Genomic DNA, 20,070 nt, shown 5'->3' with positions numbered 1-20,070 from the left:
ATCCCTAGAGATCTGCGGGAAGCAGTAGAGAGAATAAATGCTCTCATTTGGGGGCAATTCCTTTAGGGGGTATTGGTTCTCCATCTCATTGCTTTTTTCTTTTTCCCCCCATGAGTCACAGAAGTTTAAATTCTGACCAGGCTAAAAGATGAACTCTCTGATAGCTTTTTGGATAGACAGGGGATCCCAGGAACACCTTGTTTAAGTAGCCTGTCTTGTCTTTCTTCTTATGAGATGTTTGGCAGCTGTCTATCAGTTAGGATGTCTTCTTGGAGAAATTAACTGTGATTAAGATAGGCAATGTTTTGAGATGTGTGATATGTGACTAGATCCCAGTAATTTTCCCAAAGCAGTTGTTTTGGCATTTATCTTTTTGGGTAAAAGGAGATATATGGAGGGTGACATCAGGAGAAACTGAGCCAAGAAATGGATGAGCTCCATCTTTCTTGCTCTGATGATACTGGTCCAAACACTGTGCTAAAATACCTTTAAAATTATCCTAATGTGCAAATGAAATGGGAGCACCATGTCTTAGCTGTAAGTTTGATGGCATTTCACATAATTGTTTTATTGTGGCTCCCTAGTAAAAATTGTGTTTAATTAGGGAAAAAGTGGTAACAGTATAACTCACACATATTTTAAAGGGTCATATTTTGACTGTTTTCTTCTGTTTAACTGTTTTTCCCTGTCTCTGTTGTAGGTTCAGTGGCACTGTAGGTCACGGATGGTTGCAGGAGCTAACTTCTACATTGTAGGGAGAGATCCAGCAGGGATGCCACACCCTGACACTGGGAAAGATCTGTATGAACCAACCCATGGTGCCAAAGTGTTGACAATGGCTCCAGGCCTCCGTGCACTGGAAATTGTGCCCTTCAGAGTTGCAGCTTATAATAAGAAAAAGAAGTGCATGGATTATTATGACTCTGATCAGTAAGTTGTATTTTTAAGACTTTTTGAGCAATAGCTGCCTTTTACCCCCCACCCACATTAGAAAAAATGGTTTAAATTCAATTCATATTGCTCAAAGATGGCAGTGTTTAGATGTGGTTTTAGATCACAAATGCAACTTGACTTCAGGAGGATTTGGGTGTGGTTTCACAGCACAACTAACCTGATCCAGCTTCAGCTGTCACTGGAAGCTCCCCTTTTCCTTCCAGTTATTGGAGTTTCTCTAACTCTGAAACACATTCTGACAGACTGCTAAATCCACAGAAAAAAATTACTTTTTATGGTTCTCCTCCCCCTCTATTCTGCATTGGTGAGGCCGCACCTGGAGTATTGTGTCCAGTTCTGGGCCCCTCAGTTCAAGAAGGACAGGGAAGTGCTTGAAAGAGTCCAGCGCAGAGCTACTGAGATGATTAAGGGAGTGGAACATCTCCCTTATGAGGAAAGGCTGAGGGAGCTGGGTCTCTTTAGTTTGGAGAAAAGGAGACTGAGGGGTGACCTCATCAATGTTTTCAAATATGTAAGGGGTGAGTGTCAGGGAGATGGAGTTAGGCTTTTCTCAGTGGTGACCAGTGATAGGACAAGGGGTAATGGGTGTAAATTGGAGCATAGGAGGTTCAAGTTGAATATCAGAAAAAATTTTTTTACTGTAAGGGTGACGGAGCCCTGGAACAGGCTGCCCAGGGGGGTTGTGGAGTCTCCTTCACTGGAGACATTCAAAACCCGCCTGGACACGTTCCTAGGCGATGTACTCTAGGGGGCCCTGCTCTGGCAGGGGGGGTTGGACTAGATGATCTTTCCAGGTCCCTTCCAACCCCTAGGATTCTATGATTCTATGATCTCTCTAGATATGGTTCTCAGGTGTCAGGTGTGCATCAGAAATGATGGAAAAGAAACAGTGACAGAGTGAGCATGGAGAAGATACTGGACAAGAAAGGGTGACTAATAGCTATTTTCTCTGAACAATAATGCAAAATTATGCTCTGGGCCCAGTGTTTAAAACTGGAGGGCTTTTTGAAGGAGAGTAGCAATCAGAATTCCAATTGCACAGAACAGAATTTTTTTGTAGATGAATATAGATTCTGTTTTCATTAATAATCTTAGTAGGATAGATTGAATTTAGATCAAGAGGAGTAAAATTGCACCTATGACATTAGCCAGAGTAAATGATAAAAAAAAAAAATCTCTTTGGTAACAGTATTTGCCTTTTGTTACAGACTACATTACATGCACCCTATTATCCTTTCACCATGCCTTTGAGGGGCCCCTTGGTTTTCTCTTTCTATCACTCTTTTGGAAAACAGACCGTGCTGTTGTTAGTGTGCAGCTCTGCCCTGCTGCTGTCAGAATGTCATTTATTTGTCCTGGAGGCTGTGTAACAGACAGGGTGGGCTGGAGTGTGGCTGCCATCCTCTAGATGGCAATGCGGACACATGCGGGTTCCCCAAGGAGAGAGCCATTATTGCTCCTGCTTGTCAGAGTTAGGACACCGTGGGATTTTAGGAGTGCATTTGCAGCAATGTTTAGCAGCACATGTAGGACTTAACTTATTTTTTTTTTCCCCTTTGGTCAAAATGAGGATAATATCAATATTCTCTACTTATCGTTGCTGAAATCAGATAGCAAACCTAATCTATGTTTCTGTGGAACGTTTGAGCATTTCCACTTATATAGAATTCTGAAGAAATAATATATGCAGAAACTAGTATGAATGTTGGTAAAGTCCTTTACTTTTCTCAAGAAATAATATATGCAGAAACTAGTATGAATGTTGGTAAAGTCCTTTACTTATAGTTTTTATCCACCTAGATTTCATAGATTATTTTTTTTTTTTAGTCAATAATTGAATATATGCAAACATGTTTTGGAAAAGTTTATACAAAGAATTTTCGTTTTAATGGAAAATTTCCAAATGCGTGTGTGATCTGTGAATCATTATTAGATTGAAGTGTAAAGAAACAGCAGCCAAAGAACCAAGTAACCAAGAAAAAACACCACCTCACCCCCAGGCCCACCCATAAAAAAAAAAAAAATCAAATCCCTACCCAATACTGAAATCCCTTCAGGAAAACAGTTCCTGTGTTTCTTCAGCCAAAAAGGCCTCTCATACAGTTACCACAGACAAGTGTAATTTGGGATCAGTGGCTTCATAGTAATAGTTGTTTGGGTGAGCAAAGATTCCCAATTCTTTACAGATCTGTCCTATAAAATGCAGCCACAGATTGCTGCTGAGAAAAAAATAATCAAAAAAGGAAATTAGTCTGGAAATGAAAGAAAACACAACAGTTTCTGGAAAAATGGATTTTTTTATTTTATTTTTTTTTCCCTGAAAGAAAACAGATGAGACCATTTTGACTAAAAGAAACCAGTTAGTAAGGTTACTGGAGCAGACTGCTCATGCTTTCTGTAAAATGTGAATGAAGCATGGGTATCTGTGAAGAGTGGGGATTTTAACTTTTTCCAGTTTATTCCCAGTACCCCCAACTATGGTTGTGGTGACTGCTCTAATAGTACCAAGTCATTTGTAGAGGACAACTGTTCCCTCTAAGTACATACTATTTGGAAATTTTTTTGTTGGGATACCTGATTGTTGAAGTGATAGTAAGAGGGTCAGAGAAGCATATTTGACTGCCCTCCTTGATTTAGCTGTGTGAAACATAATTAATTAACCTTAGTACATAATTTAGGATATGCTGAAGCACTACAGCAGCTCAGGAGACTTAAACCTCCTGCCAGTCAGAAAGGAGTTTCCTCCACAGCATGGAAAGGATTTGCTTTGCATATTTTGGTATGAATTTATTATGTTTTACTCTCACAGAGTTTGTTCATGGCCAGTTAGGTTTTGATCCTAGTTTATGCTAGCTGGTTCATTCAGCATAGACTGACAACAAAGTTGACACTCAGAGGGACAACATTTTGTTCCTGCAAGAGTTGTGGTTTAAGTCACGACTTAATGGTACAAAGGCAAAATAAAATTAGGTACAAATCCTTCTGAGAAGGATTGTAAGGTTAAAGTTCACCTCATGATAGATCCTGTTTGGGAAGCATGAAGTTGGAAGAGAAGAACTGTTAAAGGACTGGACCCCCCCAGATGAGGAAGCTCTGAATTGTCCTAGGAATTAATTGGATCTAAAGTTTACAAGCTGAGCAGAGCATAGCAGTTGTATTTCAGCCAGACCAGGGTGAGTAAGTTGTGTTGTTTTATTTCCATACTTTTTTTTTCCCAAAAAACATTTTTATGAATAGGCAAAGCTGTGAATCAATGGTCTGTACTTTTGTTATGAGTCTTGTCTCTAAGAATCATTTCATTGAGGACACCAGATATTGCTCTCCACATAGAAGGGGAATTCCAAGAGGGTCATTTGCTCAGGGCCAGATATCCTAGGACCAGATACCCTAACCTGGCTCAGGGTTCTCAAGATTATGACTGATATTTAGTGCTTCGCAGTGAAAAATCAATTGTGTAATATATTTTTTACTTAGATTAAATTCCTTGAAGTGGAAAAAATGTTCTCCTCAGTCACTCTATTAAGGTACTGTATTGATAACTCACTGTGGCAGAGGTTTCCTGTAGGACTCAGGACACCTTCATGCAGTTGTTCTTCATTTGCAAACTGGCAACAGCTACATTGTTTTGTCACAAGGACAGTTAGCTCTTTGAAATGGTAGCCTCACACACTCCTCTGAGGTTGTTTGAGCTCATAAAAAAGCATAAAGAAGTGTCATTGTTTCTAGAGTCTCTTGTAATAAAAAGTAACTACTGAATGTACAAAAAAAACCCCTAAAAAACCCCCAGAAAGGGAAAACCATTTAACAGATTAAAACATGTCTCTGTAAATGGAAGACAGGAAAGAACTGGTGTATGAATTCTTAATCTTCTGTGCATGGTTTGTAGTGTCCTTTGCTCACTTACTGTGAATGGTTTGAAGGAACAGCACAAATTTATTCCTCTGGTACTCTGGGTAAATCACTGCTTTCTCAAATATAATACAGTATCTTGTGCAACCATGGGTGTCTTTATGTACATACAGCTCTGTCTATGGAAGGAGGGCACAATCTGAAGTGTTAGAAAAGATTCCTTTTCTCCTTTTGCTAGATTTATGTGAGCACAGCAAATTCATACATTTTTAGTCTGCCTAACCCTGTTCTTCACAAAGTTTTCACAGCTTGTGTACTGAAAACTTTTTCCATGCCATGAGTGTAATAAGATTCTAGGATGGTACCAGGCCAAGTGTGTTATGTTTCAGGACTGGTTTTTCGTTGACAGATTTGTGTTGTGGATTTATTTCTCCTTTTTTTTTTTTTTTCTTTTTTTTTCTCTTCCATTTGGAGGATGCTTTTAATTGCATCGGCACCAAGTATTACATCAGTACTAGACACTGTTGGTAGCAAAAGGTCAAGTAATGAGGTTGTAACATCTACAGATATACAATGTGGCTCAAAGAAAGTTCCACTGAGTGAAAATTTCAAAGGCACTTAAATCCCATGGTCAGAAGAGGCTTGGGGTAGGTTTCATTGAAATTCATTCCAAATCTCACTTGAGAATGGAATGTGGATGACTTTGGCATTTATATTTCAGTTTAATGGTCAAATTTCTGTCTCGTGATTTGCTCAAATCCATCCTCAAAGTTCACCATGAACAAAATTACTTGAATCTTCTTTCTGGTTCCTTTTTTGACAAAAGCAAATGACTCCTACTGCTACATTTAATTTCAAAATGCTCATGGTTCACATCACACCACAGTGCCAGTACAGTATTTCTCCTTAGTGGAAATTTCAGTTTCTGATATTGAAGAGATTTGAGTCTTATGAAAGGTAGTGAGCATTGAGTGGTTATTCACATACTCTGTTTTGGGTATGGAAGTTGAAATTGAACTAGAAACAATAAATTGCAAAGGTAGTAGTTTTAAGAAAAGCAAAAATTACTGTGTTGTTTCAACAAACAGAAATATTGCCAAAGCTCTGTTTGAGTCAGTTCAGTGGTTGCTAATTAAGGTAATTTTAAAAAAAAAAGCTAACTCATTCAAAACAGAATTTTGGGATAGCAAGAGGGAATCATTAGTACTTGTTTACTTTTTAATAATCTTTTTGAAACTTTTCTAGGAATGCTGTGAGACACTGAATACAGTATGTTTCTTAAATTATCCTTTCTCATGTTTTTCCTATAGATCTTTTGAGCTTCTTTTGATGTTTTTTGTTTCTTGATGTCTCCTTTTTGCTTGAACTTTGGTATTGCTGCCACTGTGGAGAAAACACACAGAGAAGCTTTCTAGCACTTGCTTTACTCTTATCTTCTTGGTCATCTGAAGACTTGGTATTTTTTGCTAGGCTGAACCAGGGTTATCACTTCCCCACAAATATTTTTTAGAAATAGTTCTTTGCAATGGATGCAAGTCACCTTAAAGCAGTGTAAGTGAACAGTACTTATCTGTAAAAAAATGTTCAGGTATTACAGAGTGCAGTGACAACCTTTTCTCTCACAGGCATCCATCAACTTGAAGTTTTCATTTTTATTTAATTTATAGTTTGCAGAATTGAAGCACAGCAGGGTGCTTTGCCTTGTGACACTTCGTGACTCCACAGTCCTGAATTGAGGGCAATAAGAAAAGAGCACGTATGGCAGTGCTGCTGTGTAAATGTATACAATCCAAATAAAAAAAAGTTATGGGGCTTGTGGTTTTGTGAAAGGGAACTATGAAATGCTTTCTCCATCTTGCAGACTTCCATAACTCAGCACTTAGAGCCAAGTTCTGCCCTCTGATGCACACACTTGGCTCTTGCATCTGAAATCAATACTTGGCTTTTATTTCAAACAGACAAGTAAAGAATGAGTAATACATATATGTTGCAAATTGAGCAAATGGTGTAAGTAAAATAACATATTTAATTTAAGAATAAATAAATTGAGTTCTCTTTGAGAGAACTCTAGCATTCTTGTCTTGTTTTTACTGTTTCAGTCTTATGAAGTGTAAGGGTTTCAGTTTTCTTGTTCATGACCACATACCTGAGAAGTTTCAGATTATCATATTAATGATAAATAATCCTGATCTGGGTTCACTTGTGCATTTGTCCAACTGAATTCCAATTTTTAGGGGAAAACATCTTTATGGGAAGGTATTTTTATTATTCCTCAGTTTTTTGTTCTTTGTTTTGATCTGTATGTGCCACATTACTCATATGCATATAAATGCATATGCATGCTTAGTGGCAATGGCTTGCAATGGCCCAGCTGTGGAGCTTGCCTCTTGACTCTTGAGGCTTTTACTCTCTCTGTTTTGCAAATTGTCCTTGATTAAGATTTCATGCAATATTGGTTTTTCCACAATCTCCAGTGGCACTGAAGTGTCCTTCAACCAGCAGGTAGGGCTGACCTGCTACCATGGCAGTGCAACATGCCAAACAGGATGGCTGCTGCTGCTGCTGCTGCTTGACAGAGGGCTGAGGCAGAAGTTAGAGGAGATTATTGTCTCTCAAACAGCAGTTCCGTGTTTCCTTGTAGAGAGCAGCAAGAAACTCTGTTCAGTCCGTGGGAAATCAGTTGGACCATGCTGCTAAACCTGAGGAATTACCTAAGCTAAATATTGTAGAGGGTGTATATTTGTAGAGACTTACTGGTATTGCTGGCCAAATGTCTGGAAGTGACAATTGCAATCCAGTTTTATACTTCTACAAAGAAATTTATCAAAGTATCAAGAAAGCAGAAGGAATATGAGCAACTTTGCCTGCTTCTAAAATATGTTCTTTTTTTCCCCTCTCCTCTTTCTCCTCTCCCTTTCCCCCCCGTTGCCCCAACTCCCACTCTCTCAGCCACGAAGACTTTGACTTTATATCGGGGACCCGCATGCGCAAGTTGGCTCGGGAAGGACAAAACCCACCAGAAGGCTTCATGGCTCCTAAAGCTTGGACTGTGTTGACAGAATACTACAAATCCTTGGAGAAGGCTTAGGCCTCTTATTAACTGCAGATCAACCTTTGACGCCTGATTTATTTACGAGAAGGGGACCACACAGTCACCATTCATGTTGCTTTGTTGTGGTGTCTGTCAGGAAGTTCTTCTCTGAAAACAGACCCTTTCTCCCTAACTTAGCATCATTCTTTGTCTGTCCTTATGGGTTCAATTATGTCCTGGCACCTAACTAGCTGCTGGTTTTAATGTCTTCTCTTTTATTACAGTTAATGTTCTTGCAGTAGGATTTTTAACTCTTGTCTTTTTTTATATTCTACTGCCTCTGTCCTATGAATTCTGCTAAATAGATGCAGCTTTTTTTCATATGTTATTTAAACTTCTGGGTAGTATTTGGTTTTAGTAGGTTGTAGGAGATAATGTGTTGGTTAGACCCTTAAATACGGTTGATGAGCTGTAAATCGAATAAGTAAATAAGTTTTAAAACATCTGTAAAAGTCTTCTCATCTTTATCTCATCATCATCATCTCCAAAAGTACTTACCATTAATTTCTCATGACAGGTAATCATAAAGCTGAGTTTTTTTATGTATCATAATAAAACTTTCTCTTTCTTGGTTTAATTTTGGAGCTCATTGAATTGCTTGGTAATTTTCTTCTGCACTGGACCTGTACCTTGGCCAAGTAATGAAAAAAAGATAGTATGTGATTTTCACTTTGAATTGATAACTGATCTGTCTTTTGTTTTGTGTTTTTTCTATAGTGCTTGTTGTGAGAGGTCATTAGGTAATTTATTTCTTTTGATTCAACTTAGCATTTTTTTTATTCCAGATATACTTTTTAGGTCTTCTGCAACAAAACTATAGGAGGCCAGTCTTGAATTTGTGTTTAATCATGGCAAGCAAAATAAAAAAAATTCTTTAGATCTTGGCATTTCCTGTGGTACAAATGCTTAGTCCTGAGGTTAGTGTTCTGGCTATTTTTCAAAGTTCCCAAAGAGTAATTTCATTCTCTTGGTTCAACTTTGCTTGCCTGAAAGACACAGCAAGTGTTCTTCAAGGCTTCTTCAAAAATCCTAAAGCTGATTATTTTGGCATGTGAAACATTAACTGCTAAAGAAAAAACATAAAAATTTTATAGTAAAAAGACTTCTTTAAGTATAAAGTAGCACTGACTACTGGGGTCTTGTCAAGCATTTGAAGGAAATCAGTGAATCAGTCATAACCTTTCCTAGCCTATTAGTTAGAAACTGTCTCATATCCTTCTCACAGAAACTTAACTTTTCTGTTGTTAGACAGTGTGTGCAGGAGGAACCAGCTCAAAATTGTTTTTAGAATGCTGATACTGGTCTGGTCCTGAGCCTGGGTGGAAGCATCTGTGCATCAAGATTTTTTTGGATGGAGGGAAGATTATGATGAGAGGACCTGGGTAATGAATGGGACTAATGCTACTTGCAATCTTTGTTTACTTTTTCAAAGTGATATTTGAGACAAATGCTTTGATAATTAGTTCCTTCTCTTTTCTTCCTCTGTCTCTTTGAAGACATCTAGGAAGGATCTTTTAATGGGATTCTTACCTCTGGTAGAACTAAGTCAGAACTGGGAAAAGACAAAGCATTTTTGTTAGCAATCCACAGCAATTACTTGAGACTTTGTTTTGATAGTGTAAAGCTTATTTTGTTAGAATTGAGGAACATATCTTCTTCAAACTTGGCTTTCTTTTTAGATTATATCAATATGTAGAAGGTGTGAAATCCAGAAGAAAGAGTCAGTTCATCTGTGTGCAGCTGTTCATGCAAAACTTCCAAGTTTAACTATGAAGAGGAACAAGAGTTACCAGCTGCTAAAATGGGAATTGCTGTTGGAAAGTGGAGTTTGGATTCTTTGCCATCAGGTTTGATTCCTCTGCTGGCTATCATGAGAGATTATAAAAATATTTTGGCACAATAGCACACCCAAGTGAAACCCTATAGAAGTTAAAGTTCTAAAAAATGCTATGTCTACTATGTGAAGTCTGGAAAATAAGTGGGAGTGGTGTCCATGAATGTGAATAATCCTGTAAAGTTAATTTAGAAGCAGAAATGCCTTTAAGCAAATTAATACAGTGATAACAAGTAGGTCTGGTCTTCATACCTAGCTGGTTTGACACTGAAGCCAAACATGTTGTTAAAGTGCTTCTGGAAAGGATTCCTTGCAAAGCTCTGTAGTAAAGAAGCTTTCAGGTTTATTCTACCTTTAAGCCAAAAGCCATGGGGTTTTCAGTGTAATGCTGATTAAGAACAGAAACATCTAGTTGATTTGTGGCTAGGAATTGTGCTATAAAACAATCTTTTCCTGTATTGTGTGAGTTTCACTGTACAGCTGCCTCATTTAAGGTAGCCATATTTACAGGAAAGGACTACCCCAGAAATTATTCTTTTTTAGTGTCTCTCTTTAGCTTTTCTCTTTGTCTCAGTGGGTAGTGTTGTCACTTAGCCACTCCTAACATCCTTTTTTTAACAGTAGGTTCAGCTTTGTTAATGGTGCTCTGGCATTTGAGGGTCTTCTGAGACAATAGTTGGGTGTCTTCCAGGAGGGCAACAGGACTAATGACCAACACCTGTCTTCCCACACCTGCTCTGTCACCAGAGAGCAGTGGCCTCAGGAACATGCCATGCAAAAGTAGTAATACTCTTGAACCATGATACAAGGATGAGGACCTGACTTTCCAGATGGAAAAAAGAAAGCTCAGTTACCTAATTTCTTCAGTTCCTAAACCAACTCCTTTTTTACTAGAAAAATACTAGTAGGTACAATGTATCATAAATCTAAGCAGTTATCTAGGTATGTTTTTTTAAGATAAGAACAGCAAGTTTAAACTTCCAAGTAATTTATTTTTCTAATGGTCATTTTGCTTTACCAAGCAAGACTTTTGCTCTGTTCATTAACAGAGATGAAAAAAGTCAAAAAGCATTGCCCTTCCCATCTTCTGCCTCTGCATTGATCTACCATATAAATAGTTCTTTATGTACTCCTCTTGCACAGGATAATTTATAAAACCTTGTGGCTGAGAATTCTCTTCCTATGTGAGCTCCTGTCCACCTGTTTTTGACTAAAATGAATGTTCAGGATAACTTTTCAATTAAGGATCTACAGGTTGTGGTGGAAAAATAGCAGTTGAGTGCTGAAAATGCTGACTTCTGTCACGTTTTTTCCTTCAGTAGAGAATCTGACCACTAACAACTCAGTAATACATCAGAGATGCAAAAGGTAAACTGAGTCCCATATTATTTTTAGATTCCTTTTGAAGCTAATCAAACTTCTTTGCATTTCACATTTCTTTAATTTCACCTCCTTTGCATTTTCACCTCCTTTGCATTTCACATTTCTTTAATTTCAAAGGTTACACAAGTGAATCACACAGTGGGTTAAGCTTACTGCCTTTCCATGTTACAGAAAGAATAAAAGTTACTTTGAGCATCCTGACCAAATACTAGCAGAGCAGTCCAAGATCCATGTCCCTTCCTGATGGATTTAAGGTGCTAATCAATGTACTACTCCCTTTCCTGGTAAATGCTGACAGCTTCAAAACCAAGATTGTGTTGCTTTTAGAATTTAAATACATAGATTCCCTCGTATCTCTGGCCATGAACCTTTAAGCTTTTGCACCAGGCACTGTAGGAACACAGCAAAAAAGCTGTCACTTCTGGTTTCCTGTGAGTCAAAAGGTAAGTTTACTGCATCCATGGCATCATCCACAAAGATGGGGAAAGGGAAAACTATTCCCTTCACTTAATATAGAAGAATTCACAGGGAAAACTTAAACAAAAACAGAATCCTGATTTAGCTTTGTATGCATGTCCATTTATCCATCTATACAAATGTGATTTACTGTGCTGCTTGAACATAATAATTGTGTAGGAATGATATTCTACTACCCAAACCTAACACAAAATCCTTCACCACCTGTAAAACAATAAGTCTGGACTGAGATGGCAGAATTAAATGCTTGAATGAAACCAAATTATAACACAGAATTAATATTTTATTTATGAACTGGTCTCAGCAACTTGCTTACTTTTGATTTAGATGCAGTTGAAGAGGAGAGTGACACTAGTTCCATTTGTTTGTTTTTTTGTCTTTTAAAGCTGAAGCTGGGAAGTCAGATTGCTAAGAGTAATTTAAAGACTTCAGTGGCCAGTTCTTTGGATATGAGAGTTCCTTGCCAGCAGCTAAACAGGTGTCAGGTAAACATGTGATTTAAAGGAAGACTGTGCTGAGGTTTCTGCTCAGTTATATTGTTTTATCTTGAAGAAAGCCTGAGGGCTGGAACAACAGAGCCTCTTTTAAGTTTGCTTTCTCATTTCACAAAAAACCTTTTTGATTAGGAATGTAGGTGGATTTTTGCTAGGCTTTTGAAGTGTCCATTGAAGGTTTTTCTTTGTGTCTCCTGAAAGCTCTGTGCTTTTTTGGTATTAGGATATTTTTTTTTTTACCTGTATCCCTTTTCATTGTTTACTCTGTATTAAAATAATTTTTTTCTTCTTTAGGGAAGGGTAGTCTATATTTATGAACCAGAATCATGCCTTCAACATTTCCAGAGCTGTTTGCCCTAGAAACCTCATCTTGATATCATTTTGAAATTGAGAGGGGAAGACAACTACTCAGAGCTAGAAAACACTGCTTTAAAGCCACATCTGGAATTCTTAGACAGTAAATGGCTCCAACTTAAAACAGAATACAGAGATTTTATATGCCATAAAACTCAAGGAGCCTTGGATTCAGTGTAAGGACCATCACCTGACCTTTATGTTAAACTCCATATACATAATGCTTTGAAGTATGTTTGTAGTCAGAACTCTACCTGCCTGTGTATAAAGAGAAAAAAATTATGATAGTTTCAGTATAAATTTCAGTGGGGTGGAAATAGTGCCCAAATCTTGCTTTTATCCTCTGCAAGCAAAGCTGTCTGCTCTGTGGAGTCCTCATGCATCCCTCTAAATTGCATTCTGTGAGAAGGATACAAAGGTTTTTTCCATGTTCACTTATTTTCATCTTGTGACAGCAGGTGTGTTTGCAGGTAAAAGACTTGCGGTTTGAGCTGTGAGATGTCAGTTTTTGCTGAGCACCTGCAGGTCTTATCATAGAATCATAGAATTGGCTGGGTTGGAAGGGACCTCAGAGATCATCAAGTCCAACCCTTGATCCGCTGCTGTGGTTCCCAGCCCATGGCACTGAGTGCCACATCCAGGCTCTTTTTAAATATCTCCAGGGATGGAGAATCCACCCCTTCCCTGGGCAGCCCATTCCAATGGCTGATCACCCTCTCAGTAAAGAAATTCTTTCTAATGTCCAACCTAAACCTCCCCTGGCACAACTTAAGACCTCTTGTGCCCTCTTGTCTTGTTGAAAGTCGTCTGGGAAAAGAGACCAATCCCCACTTGGCTCCAACCTCCTTTCAGGGAGTTGTAGAGAGTGATGAGGTCTCCCCTGAGCTGCCTCTTCTTCAGGCTGAACACCCCCAGCTCCCTCAGCCTCTCCTCATAGGATCTGTGTTCGAGTCCCTTCACCAGCCCAGTTGCCTCCTTTGGACCTGCTCCAGCACCTCAATCTCCTTCCTGAGCTGAGGGGCCCAGAACTGGACACAGGACTCAAGCTGTGGCCTCACCAGGGCTGAGCACAGGGGCAGAATCCCTTCCCTGGACCTGCTGGCCACGCTGTTCCTGAGCCAGCCCAGGATGCCATTGGCCTTCTTGGCCACCTGGGCACACTGCTGGCTCCTCTTCAGCTTCCTGGCAATCCAGACTCCCAGCTCCCTTTCTGCCACTCTGTGCCCAGCCTGGAGCTCCCCATGGGGTTGTTGTGGCCAAAGTGCAGGACCCGGCACTTGGCCGTGTTGAACCTCATCCCGTTGGAATCAGCCCAATTCTCCAGTTTTCAGGCATTCCATCCATATGACCTATATCTGTGGCCAAAAAAAATTTATTTTTGTACAGTTTTTTGCAATAATTGTGATGAGATAAATGAGAGACACCGTTGGTACATTTTATTTATTAGAAAACATGGCACTTTGTTCAGGAGGAGAAACCCACTCCACTACCATATAAACCTATCTCTGATTCCAGAAGTGCTTCTCAGGGATGGAAAAGTTTAAACTGCTGTATTATTATATTAATTTTTATATCTATTATTAGTTTGATTTCATCAAAAGCTTTTTCAAAGGCTTATGTGGAAGCAGAAGAGACTCCTTCACCCTTCAGCATTGGGTTCAAATAGGTTAGCAGCAGTAGAATGGAAAACTGCAGCTGGATAGTACACAGAAGGCTGTCTGCAGGACTGCTCGTGTGTCATTGACTTCTGCCTTGTTTCTAGTTCATCTGCCACCTGTGAAAAACAGTATTTTGATCACTTGAGTCAATTGTTTCCAGACAATGAAGACAATCATCAGCCAAGATCATGTCCAAGCATAACTTTTTCCACTAGGAAAAAGTTTAGCACTATTATAGTTTATATTTAAATTAGGATACAGCCTCAAAGATCTAGTGTTATAATTATGTGAGCAAAAATTTCCTCTCATATTATGTGACAGCAGAGCAATAAATTTGCCATCAGAGTCAACATCAGAAGTACAGTGCAAAATGTGAAGTATCATTGACATTTCTTCATTAGACACAGTTATAAATAACTCCTTTGTTCATTTTTCTTCAAGGAAAAATGCTGCTTCTTTCTGAAAACTGAAAATCTGTTTGCCTTACTTGGTAGTTAGAGACACTCAGAGTGGCAATGATTCTTTGTAGTTTTTCTGAGAGTGTTTTTAAAGACATGCACACTTCTGAGCTCCACAATGAAATGGCTTTGTTAAGGACATTCAGGTTGTGATTGTTTTTCTTTGTGAAACAGTATTGGCTATTTTACATATAATAGTTTGGTCATTTTTTCCTTTGTACAAACATAAAAAAGTCTTAGACAGGTCAATCTTCTGTAGAGATTGGGTACAGAATTTTTATCAGCTATTGAAACAACCAGTTTCCTGATTTGCTTTTCATACAGGATTTTGGTTAAATGATGCCCTTCATTCACTGAGCTCTTGGAGTGAGTCCAGAGAAGAGCAAAGAAGATGATCAGAGGGCTGGAGCACCTCTCCTATGGACACGGGCTGAGAGAATTGAGGTTGTTCAACCTGGAAAGAGAAGGCTGTGAGACCTTATTACAGCATTTTAGTACCTGAAGGGGCCTGCAGGAAAGCTGGGGAGAGACTTGTTAAACTGGAAGAGGGTAGATTTAGGTTGGACATGAGGAATATATTCATTAATGTGAAGGTGGTGAGACCCTGCAATAGGTTGCCCAGTAAGGTTGTGGATGCCTCATCCCTGGAGGTGTTCAAGGCCAGGTTAGATGGGACTTGGAGCAGCCTGGAAAGGCTGAGGGAGCTGAGGGGCTCTTCAGCTTGGAGGAGACTGAGGGGTGACCTCATTAATGTTTATAAATATGTAAAGGGAGAGAGCCAGGAGGATGGTGCCAGGCTCTTCTCTGTGATGTCCAATGATAGGACAAGGGTCAATAGGTATAAGCCGGACTATAAGAGATTCCACATAAATATAAAGAAAAACTTTTTCACTGTGAGGGTAACAGAGCACTGGCACAGGAGGCCCAGGGGAGTCTCCTCCTCTGGAGACATTCAAACCCTCCTGGATGTGTTCCTGTGTGAGCTGCTGGAGGTCCCTTCCAATCCTTAACTTTCTGTGATGATATCTTTGTTAGCACAAGTCAGTATGGTTTCTCCTAAAAAAAAAAAAAACAAAAAACCCAAACTAAAGTGACATATAAGCAACTAAAATTTTGAACAGAAGTGAAGAAAGTTTGGAATTCTGAACTACATATATTTTTTTCTTGATGTCACCTAATCTTTTAACTTCATCTCTCTGTTGTTCTGTATTTTGTTTTCCCTAATGTTTCCATGATGCGCAGCATGGATCAAAGAGATTAAACCTCGTTTGCTACTAATGTGACATGAAGGATGGAATTCTTCAGTATTTCAGGGTAAAATGATAAATAATCATGGTAATGAGGAAAGACTCCTTGTGTGCCACATGACACAACCAAGCTGCATCTGGTAGCTCTTCATTTGCAGAATGTTCACAGAACTGTTCTGACACCATCCATGGTACTGATGCACAAAGTGGGAAATAATCAAAAAGGCATATTGGGAACAAAGAGTAAAAGAGAAGCCCATTTTTCTCCAAATAGAAACATACCAGTCCTGCCATCAGTAAAGAGGGTGGGGGATTGTTACAAATCAGCACAGGCAAAATACTACAGGATTTTGTGGTTTCACTAGATCTTTAAGCAGGGCTCTTTACTAAGGACCTTATTGCATAAAAGCTGTAATATTTATCCTCTTAAAGAACTAAGTATTGCCATTTCTTATTTTTAAACTGATTTTCACTACCCACAGCTAGATTTGTTTTAATCAGCAGCAATTTTAAACTGTAGGAGGACAGAAAAGTCCTCGTGGGAGGTGGTAAGTTTCTCTCTGTTTCAGATTTCTCCTTTGGTACCATGCATGTCTTCAACTTAGCCTGAAAATATAAAGCTGAATCTGCAGCTTGATGTTTGCTACACATGAGCATGTCTGTGAGCTCTGCCACAATTTCTCTGTGGGCCTGTTGACCTTGCACTAATTAGAAGGGTGTAATTCCCAATGGAATAATACAGATATGCCTTTAATGCTCATGCTCTGGGATTAATTTAATGGGTGCATTGCAAAATGCTACATAGAATTGTATGGGAACAGCTGGCTTAGCTTGTGTCTTGCCTTGGTAGACTTTCAAGCCACTTGGACCCTCTTTCTCCAGCAGTCAGTGTTGGCAGGTGCCCTTCTATGGCCAGAGGTGGATCTTCTCCCTGGAAAAGTCATTTGTGAGTGCACAGAAAGGGCACTGTGGTTTCCCTGCAGGAATCACCACTTGATATTTTCCTGACACTGCTGAACAGGCCTCACTGTCTTGTCTGTTAGAATGACTTAATTGGAGGACTGTTGAAAACTTCAGCAGTTGCAGTTGCTGAAGGATTTCTTTTTCCCCTTCTGTTCTAGTCAGCCAAACTGAACATTCTTTGTAAATACCCATAGAAGAATAGAAGTCTTCCCTTTACAGAGTTCTGCTGAACAAGCAGGATGGGATTGGTCTTCCTCAGAATGAAATACCAACCCAGACTTGCTGTTCAGATATGACACACTTATTTGCAGTTGCTCTGATCTTTTGCCCAAATAAGAAAGAATTGTGTAGGATTTAATTACAGGCTTATTTAAGCTTTCTTTTGTGGAGTGTGTATTTATCTGTCTAAAACTCTTGAGGCATAGTCCTTTCTGCTCTTCATTTTCTCAAGAAAGAGATACCTAGCCACTTCCCTGGCAGTGCCCAAGGCCAGGTTGGATGAGGCTTTGAGCAACCTGGTCTAGTGGGAGATGTCCCTGCCCATGCAGGGGGGGTGGAACTAATTGGTCTTTCAGGTCCATTTCAAACCAAACCATTCTATTGTTTAATGTAATTATATCAGGCTGCTTCTGCCATAAGGAAAATAATTAAAATTTTTTTTTTCTCTCACTTCAAATCCTAAGCAACAAAATTTGCATTTTTTTTCTGGGGTTTGTAGTTTTATAGAGTTCTGTTTCATCTTAAGTAATTCTTATTCATTGGTGTGTGAGTGGCATAAAATTAGATTAAGCTTTCTCCTTTTTGGTGGGGCTTCTCATTGTTTTTTTCATAAGACCTTGCCAAAAACATAATTTCTATCAATTTTGGTCTTCAGTTTCTCTGGATTTATAGTAAATGATGCTTACCCTTATCACCCATAAACCAAACTATTTTACTTCCCATTTAACCAGTTCAATTAACATTAAGGCCAGACATAAATCTTCAGCCATCTCTAAAGCAAATTTTTTTTTTTTTTTCCAATCTAAATTTGCATTCATATTTTGTGTTCTGATGGTTTTCCCATTTACTGGGAATGTGCATTAGAGGTGGTAGCCTGTTTCCATGGAACAAGGTTCCTGATGGGTGTGCAAGGGGTATGTAGTAGGGCAAAATCATGTTAAGATGGGTCTTATTTTATGATCAAAAGATGAATTTGTGACTGATCCTTCTTCTGCAGAGTTCTAGTGCTAAGTGGTCTAGGTCCTTCCTTGAAGGTTCAAGTGGAGAACAGGCCTTTTAGCCTGGTCTTTGCATTTTACCCTGGTTATATGGATTATCCTACATAAAAGGCCTTCATCAGTTTTTACCAGATGGTTAAGACACATACACATATTTTTCCTGTTACCTCCAGGCCCTGTGAAGCAGCTGGTATTAATGAATAGAAATAGCAATATCATGGCATGTAGTTGCTACAAGGAACAGTTCATAGCCAGGAGTCATGTAGACTACTAGAAAGAAGGAAAAAGGAACAACCCCAAAACACATGACCTCTGAAAGCACGTATGAACTCTAAGTTTCATCTGCAGTTTGGGCATTTGTACTGCTCAAGGCAACAGAATACAGAACTAATAGAAGATACTGGTTCTTATTGCTAAAAATTTTAGGGTAGGGAGTCAGACAGTGTGCTGTCTGGGTTCCTTTTTTAAAAACCATTAGTGTAGTTTATCTTCCAGTTGATCATACTGACAGGAATTTGTAGCTTCATGGAGAGCTTTGGAACAGATTCTGTGATTTTTTTTTTTTTTATTTTTTTGTCTGTCAGAATAAAAGAAATATAATTACAAGGCGAGCCTTGGAAGGTCATCTAGCTGTAGTGTAAAACTATGAGCTCTAGTAATTTATTTCATAACCCTGGCTTAGACTTTTTACCTTCTTAAGATTCTTTTGACCTTCCTTCTACACAGAGCAATGACAAAATTCAAGATTCCTACATTTCAGAAAATTACTTTTAAATGGTCCTTACTGCTTCATAATTGATAGTTGCCCACCTTGGGAAATGACCAGTGAACTTTCTTTAAACCCTCACTGAGGCTCATCTTACAGATTTTTTTCTGTTTCATTTCAGTTTTCTTTGTTTTTCTTTCTCCTTCTTCCTTTTCTTTTTATGTAACTCCATGAATTCTCATAAGGGTTGTGGTTCAAATAGTGGGAAGATCAATGTAGCATGACAACTCTTTTGGGTGAGAACACTGAAAGGGATTATGGCATTGTTGGGAGAAAAATGTTGGAACCTGATTTACAGTGAGACCAGAATGACTACTGCAGTTCTAAATTTTTATAAGCAGACAACAGGAGCAGCAGTAGGAATGGGTGTGGGTTTCTATTGTTCTCCAGAACTGGGAAGATTGGCGCCAGATTATGTATTAGGTTAGCACAGGAGGGAAGAGTACCAAAAAATCACAGTGAGATCAAAGTAAGTTGAGAGCTGGGAAAGAGTTTGCAGAAAGACATTTGAAATGCTCTGTCGTTCATTCAAAAAAAAAAGCTGAGAAGTGGCCAGGTTAGTTTAAAGTTGGGGAAGAACTGAGTTCCTTGGTCTGGAGAGAGAAACAGCAATGTAGACAAACCTGGGTGTGATGTTGGAGTATCCAGGTGAAATACTGCAGGGTAGAGGAGTTTGATCCACAGGAAGATCCCTCTACAGAACATATCCATCTGTCCCATAATTCGTCCTGAATGAGAGGTTCCCAGGTTGCATATGTCATTCTATCTGGAGTCACAAAGGAACAGGGCTTGCAGAAGCATTCAGCTGTGACCAAATTTTTCTGCCTTATAAGGTTGAGGGGAACACAAGCAGGATAATGGTGTCAAAAGAGGAACAATGTATTTCCTGATTATTCTGCTTGGTGGATCTATGAAGTCCAGAAAAGCCAACAGGGAGAAATGCCTGGTGGTTTTGTGGCTTCATTACAGAGAAACTCTTGGGTTATGGAAATGATAAACAGCAGGCAGGCAATTCTAGTCAGAACTTGTTAAATGATTAAAACTGCTAACCTGTGTTACAGCTCTTTTAACTTCTTTCAACAAGTAATGCTCCTCACTGTTGTTAAGTTTAAATTTTTGTTTACTTACCATTGCTATTAGTGGCTTATTAAAAGTTTGAAAGTAGGTATATTATCAACCAGTATTATTTGTATGCATTTTATTATGATGCATTTCTGCTTGGCAAGTATGAGATGCACGTGTGTGTTTGAAAGCTGATCACCTGTACTTCTTGCTGTTCTCCAGTGTCTGGTGTCAGCAACCATTTGCTGTGAATGCTCTCAGAT

General features: G+C 39.0%; 1 protein-coding gene and 1 long non-coding RNA gene across 4 annotated transcripts in view; one reads left to right on the top strand and one right to left on the bottom strand.

Moving 5' to 3' along the window:
* The window catches only part of PAPSS1 (3'-phosphoadenosine 5'-phosphosulfate synthase 1), a 30,642-nt gene extending 22,171 nt beyond the window's left edge, over positions 1-8,471 (top strand). For 2 of the 3 annotated variants that reach the window (XM_071742643.1, XM_071742644.1), the window contains exons 11-12: positions 701-930; positions 7,753-8,471. In XM_071742643.1, coding sequence (XP_071598744.1) covers positions 701-930; positions 7,753-7,891 — 369 coding nt within the window. In that variant the 3' untranslated portion in view covers positions 7,892-8,471. Of the gene's footprint in view, positions 1-700; positions 931-3,975; positions 4,226-7,752 lie in introns of those variants that run through there. The other variant, XM_071742645.1, reaches the window with a different exon arrangement.
* Positions 8,472-13,989: 5,518 nt separating this feature from the next.
* Positions 13,990-19,564, bottom strand: LOC139795703 (uncharacterized). The gene is made up of 2 exons (XR_011725659.1): positions 19,369-19,564; positions 13,990-14,210 (listed from the first exon to the last, which is right to left on the bottom strand). It is a non-coding gene; the product is annotated as an uncharacterized lncRNA (long non-coding RNA).
* Between the last annotated feature and the right edge of the window lie 506 nt (positions 19,565-20,070).

This window comes from Heliangelus exortis, chromosome 4 (genome assembly GCF_036169615.1).
Source record: "Heliangelus exortis chromosome 4, bHelExo1.hap1, whole genome shotgun sequence".
NCBI lineage: Eukaryota > Metazoa > Chordata > Aves > Apodiformes > Trochilidae > Heliangelus > Heliangelus exortis.
This window is presented reverse-complemented; position numbering and strand designations above follow the sequence as displayed.